The following is a 5846-nucleotide window of genomic DNA, read 5'->3' on the forward strand; positions in this document are numbered from 1 at the left end:
CTACAAAGGAAAGCCTTAGCTACAAGTTGCTCACAATTTTTGACATACAGAGAGAATAAAGTTTCACCTGGCCTATATTGACTGTAACTCTGCCACGAATTGCTTAAACCATATAAGAGAGAGACCAACCACAGTATCAACGAAAGCAACGTCAACGGATTTCAAACATTAAACCACCAACAACTTTAAGTATTATTCCCTCCTCAAAGTATTTTCAGTTGCAATATATATATAATGTGTGATTGATTTTTATATAGAACATTCTAAATGCTCGAAGAGGTTTAAAATTAGTTCGAATAATAAATTTAGCCCGTAAAATGTAAGGCAAAAAGAAATTAGAAATTCAAGCAACTAATTTAGGATTTATATCCAACATCAAGGAGGAAAGTCATGAGCACTTGCTAAGAAAAGTGGCTAGCAGAACAAATATCATCTCAACTAACATACCTCAACTTGGATTTTGTCCGAAGATGGTAAAATGTAATAGTTGCTGGGAAATTTTAAACCTTTTCCAAGTAGAAATCCCTCTATTTTCGATATAACCATTCCGAACCGAGGAGTGTTTAGCCCGTTTCTGATTTCATATACATACACCATTTCTTGTTGCGAGTTGCTTCTGATCTTCTATGATCAAGTGCTCTTGACAATTGAGTTAACACGAGAATTAGGAACTTTTTTTAGGAAGAGATAGAGATAAGAAGGTATAACAAATATATGTACGGTTCTTTTGTTTAAATTTTGGTGTATTTGTAATTTCAATACTTTTTAATTTATTTAGATGAAAAAATATAATATTAACTTTATGTAAAGGAGATTTTATAGAAAAGAGCCGATAAAAAAGGGATGATTGAATATTTCTTTTCCGAAAAATCTGTGTATTACAACATCTATTTTAATTTTAGTAAGGTTTTCAAGTGGCTTGTTAAAAGATTGCCACTTGGCTTGTTAATAACATGTCACTTGACTAAATGACAAGCCATATATATATATATATATATATATATATAATTTTTAGATATGTGCTTCGCACGTGTATACCCAACATTAATAATTATTTAACTTATAGCAAATTAAAAAAATTATTACATAAACTGCATACATTATTCTAAAGTGGTTGAGTTTTAAAACTTATTTTATAGCATACAAAAAGTTAATTATTGTATATCATTTAATATCTTTAATTTCTTAACTTTCTTTCTTGAGTGATGTACGTAATTGGAAGTAATTTTAATTGTCTGTAATTTGTTCGTAAACACTATATGAAGAAAAGGAAAGGAAGATCCAATTTTCCGTGCTATGGAAGCTTTTGAAACTTCTCGCTTGAGATTTACATAAATATTTTAGAAATAATTTTAATTATTTTTAATTTCTTTCAGGACCAATCATCTATCGATTGGTAGAAAAACACCAACGCTCTAATTTTGTCATATTCACAGTAATAATACAACTCATAAAATTTAAAAATCAAAACTTTAATAGAAATGACAAGGGACAAAATTTAAAAATGGCTAAACGAAAATAATTGAACCGGCTAAAATATCATTTGATATGCCCTCTAAATACATGAATAACATCCTTGAAGGAAATGAAAATCATTTCATTGCCTTTATATAGTTCTCCTTCTCTTGGTTGGTGTTCTTTGGGCTTCCCTTGCATATGTTATTAATAATAAAATTAACCTACATTAATTTACTTAGTTGTAACACCTCATATTCTATAGATTGGTTAAATTAATTTGGTTATTGCGTTGGTCAATGAAGGAATAAGTTACAAGAGTTATATAGAAGATGAAATGTGAAATGTTTGATATGTAAATAATAATTAATAGTGAAAATTCCTTTTGTAACCGAAAAAATATATAAGTGCTATCACTTATGTAATAAAGGATTTAAAGGAGGAGATTTGAATAAAGAAGCAAATAATATATAAAGAAATTGTGAAAATATCAGCAAAAACTGTACAGTGATGGTTAGAACGTGTAAGGCAACACCCCTTATTATGATTATTTCTTTAGTGTTGTTTATTTTTTTTTTTACCAGGGTAATTAAGTACAAATTTATTTAATGGAAGGTAATTTCAATTTTAGGTTGAGGATAATTTGGTCATTCAATTTTTGAAGGATATTGTAGTAAATTAACTTCACATAAAAGTCATTATGCTTATAATAATATGATATGATATATGATGATATATAGATTGTTAACTAGAAACTTCTTATCGGATGAATGGAGTTAGAAAAAGTAAATAACATGTAAATGTCCAACGGAAAAAAAGAGAGAAGGTAGCTAGTATTAGGGGTGGGCATACTTTGGGCAAACACGAAATCCAAACCGAAATCCGAATTTTTTGGATATTTGGTTTGGATTTTCGGATTACGGATTGGATTTTGGATTTACTTTTTAAAATTTTTAAATTTCGGATTGGATATTGGATTTGGTACTTCGAATTTTTGGATATCCGAAAATCTGAAATTCTTATACTTTATATTTAGCACTTATCCATATGTCAATAGTAATAAGTTCAATATCCTAACCATTAGATATTATCATATATATTCAATATTAATTACTAAGTTATATTACGAGAATACTTTCTATTTGGACATGGTTTTACTATTTCTACTTCTTATATGTCGTATTAACGTCTCTATTGTATTTTTTATTTTTTTATATAATAATTTCATTACTTTAATATTTCATTTAGATGATTGCAGTGAGAATGAAGAACTTTTCAAGAAATTTAACATGAGTACTTCATTTGGATATTCATTTTTGTAAAAAGAAAAGACATCTTGACTTATAAGCTCCAAACCGATTAATCCAAAATCGAACTTAAAAATCCGATCCAACCCGAACTTATTTGGATTGGATTTGAATTGTCATTTTGTCAATCCGAAAACTGAAAATCAAAACCGAAATTTCATATGTAATCCGAACTGCCCGAACGCCCACCCTAGCTAGTATCTTAGGAAATAGGAATGGCAATATAAGGAAAGAAAGTAACTTAAGTCTCAAGCGCAACCCTCCCAAGAACTGTTAATTAGAAATTTCCTATTAGACCAAATTGAATATAATTACCTAAAGTAAAAGATTTAAAAACTTGTAAACGGAAAAGAGGAAAGTAAGTACATTATTCTTTAATTTCTTAATTTTCTTCTGTTTAAAAAAACTATTTCTAGAAATTTCCGATTGGATGAATGAAAGTAAGTTAAAATAAATAAAATGAAATTGAGAAAAAGTTAATTAAGGAAACTATATTTTCAGATTCTTCTATAAAACCGTGGAGTATTAAGTTAGTTAAAAAACTAAATAGGAATTATAAAAATTAGGAAAGAAAGTAACTTAAGTTCCAAGCGTTAACCTTCCGCAGAAGTCAAAACACTTTTTTCTCTCCTAAAAATTTGTTTCTTAATTTTCGTTGTTGGAATTAAACTGATACAGATATCTATAAATAGTCCATTACAGCATTCACATCAATAAGCTTCCGCCATTCGTTTAGGGTTTCTTTTCATAGTTCTTTGTCTTCTTACTTGAGAGAACGTATTGCGGCAATTACTGTTGTCTCATTCTTGTCTTTTCTCCGTAAGCAAGAAAAACAGACGACCATATATATATATATATATATATATATATATATATATANCCAACCACCATGGGAGATATTTGGAGCTAATTCTGATCATCCCGAAGAGAAGGTTCGCTATTTTTTTACTCGGTTGAAGAAACAGAAGAGCGAACATACAAGGGTTCGTCGAACTTGCGCCAACGGGACATGGAAAGGCCAAACCGGTATTTTTCCTATCAAGAATGGTAAGGGAACTGTGGTTGGGTTTAGAAGAAGTTTCAAGTTCCAAAGTAATACTAAAGAAAGAGAGAACAATAAAATTTGGCTGATGAAAGAATATTTCGTGGGGGATGATTTCTTTAGAGAAAACAACATTCCTAAAGAGGATATTGTAGTGTGCCGAATCAAGAAGAATACAAGATCAGAGAAAAATCATGGGGTAAATATGGAGGAACAAGATGTTGCCAACGTGATCGGAGCTATGTTGCATGGACCTGATGAAGATTACTGCGCAACAGTACAACCAGCAATAGTTTGTCAAGCAGCTGAACATCAAGTTATGGACGAGGCTCAGAAGATGAACGAACATAACAATAGCAGCTATATTAATGACTGCTCCAACTACCAAGAAGAGATCAATTGGGCTGATGATGTGCTCGTAGATATTGACGATTTTGTTGATATAATTTGCTGTTGATCTTCAGAATCTTGAATAATAAATGGTGGAACCAGAACGCAGGGAAGGAGAGAGCAGCAATCAGTTTACAACTTTATTGAATGAAGTTTACTCAATAGAACTTAGAGAAAAGTAGAGCTTCTAGGTAATTGTAGTGTCTCATCGGAACAAACTTCTTAAGAGAAGCTTGCCAGAAGATTTTACTTGTATTCATGTATATGTAGTATCACTTAATAATTTTGCCACGATTTTGCCTATATTATTCTTGTAGTGTATCTTGTTGGTTTCGCTGAAAACAGTTATCTTTTGTTGTTTCGATTGCGAGACTCAGTAGTAAAGATAGGAAACGTATCTGCGCTTTGAGTGAGAAAAATATATCTTACTTTCCCACATACACACGACACCATCTTACTACAGTTTTTTAAATTTTTTTTTGAACACCTAACAATTTGACCCCTGATAAGTACCATACAGTTCTTTCTACATCATTGCTCGTGATATCGCAATGAATCTCTATTAATTAACTTACATGTTGTAAAGGATTTCATCCATCAAGCTATATGCCCTCTGATTTAATTTACATGTACAATATCTGGATTTCTTGTCACGTTCTTACTGGAGTAGGCAAATTTTCTAGATCTAACAAGCATTCTAGTGTTGGTGTTGTGGAGGAACTGTTTGAGAGGGATCTGTGCTTGTCGAAAGGTACGATTTATACAGATTTATTTTAGTGCAATTCAACCAACACAATCAAACTTAAAATTGACATTGCATTATCATTTTGATACATAGGTGTTATGAGTGTGTACCATGTAAGCTTTTTTGACTATTGCATTTAGTACGTACGCTACATCTGTTGATCAAAGTTCCGAGGAAGTAGTTTTGTTTCTTTTCATTTGACCATGTGTTTGTAGAATTTCATGAGGACTTAGAGCACTTTTATTTTTTGTCTTCCTGCAGAAGTTTCGACTAATGGTTTCAGCTCATTTATGAAACTTATCTGCTGATTGGAATTATCTTTTATTTGTTCTAATCATGGTGTGTAAACATGTGAAGTTTGGTTGAGTAGCTGGTTCCAAATTGAACTTCCATGTAAAAGAAATTGATGCTGGTCTGCAAATGGCAAGAGGCTTCTATTTTGGAAGTATTGTTGTTGATTATAGGTAAGATGGCTTTGCTAGTTTATAGATGAAATTGTATGAAGAAGAAGAGAAATCAAGAAGAGTAGATGCAGAAAGAAGAGAGATCAGAGAGAAGACAGAATGAAGAAGAAGAAGAAGAAGAAGATTGAATCAGAAAGGAAATATTATTCTGTTATTCAGTATGTGTGTATACACGTATGTATATATAATACACTTGTCCAACTAACTTAACTACCTACTAGATTCCTATTGGTGGAGTATAATAAAATGACTAACCTACCCTTTAAAGACTTATGTAACACCTTTCTCAACACTCCCCTCAAGCTAGGAAGTGCAAAATATTAAAATTCTAGCTTGAACATACCTAGTATAATCTCACAAGTGGAGTTTGGAGAGGGTTGTATGTATGTAGTCTTTACCCTACCTTGTGCAGGTAGAAAAACTGTTTTTGATAGACTATCGGC

At 31.2% G+C, this 5846-nt stretch overlaps 1 protein-coding gene across 1 annotated transcript; it reads left to right on the plus strand.

The window, feature by feature from the left end:
• LOC109227833 (protein SOMBRERO-like) lies at positions 2064-5797 on the plus strand. Its single transcript, XM_019393026.1, has 2 exons — positions 2064-2070; positions 3465-5797. Exons 1-2 carry the CDS (start codon positions 2064-2066, stop codon positions 4259-4261), a joined length of 804 nt encoding a protein of 267 aa, XP_019248571.1. The 3' UTR covers positions 4262-5797.

Source organism: Nicotiana attenuata, chromosome 6, assembly GCF_001879085.1.
Source record: "Nicotiana attenuata strain UT chromosome 6, NIATTr2, whole genome shotgun sequence".
Lineage (NCBI taxonomy): Eukaryota > Viridiplantae > Streptophyta > Magnoliopsida > Solanales > Solanaceae > Nicotiana > Nicotiana attenuata.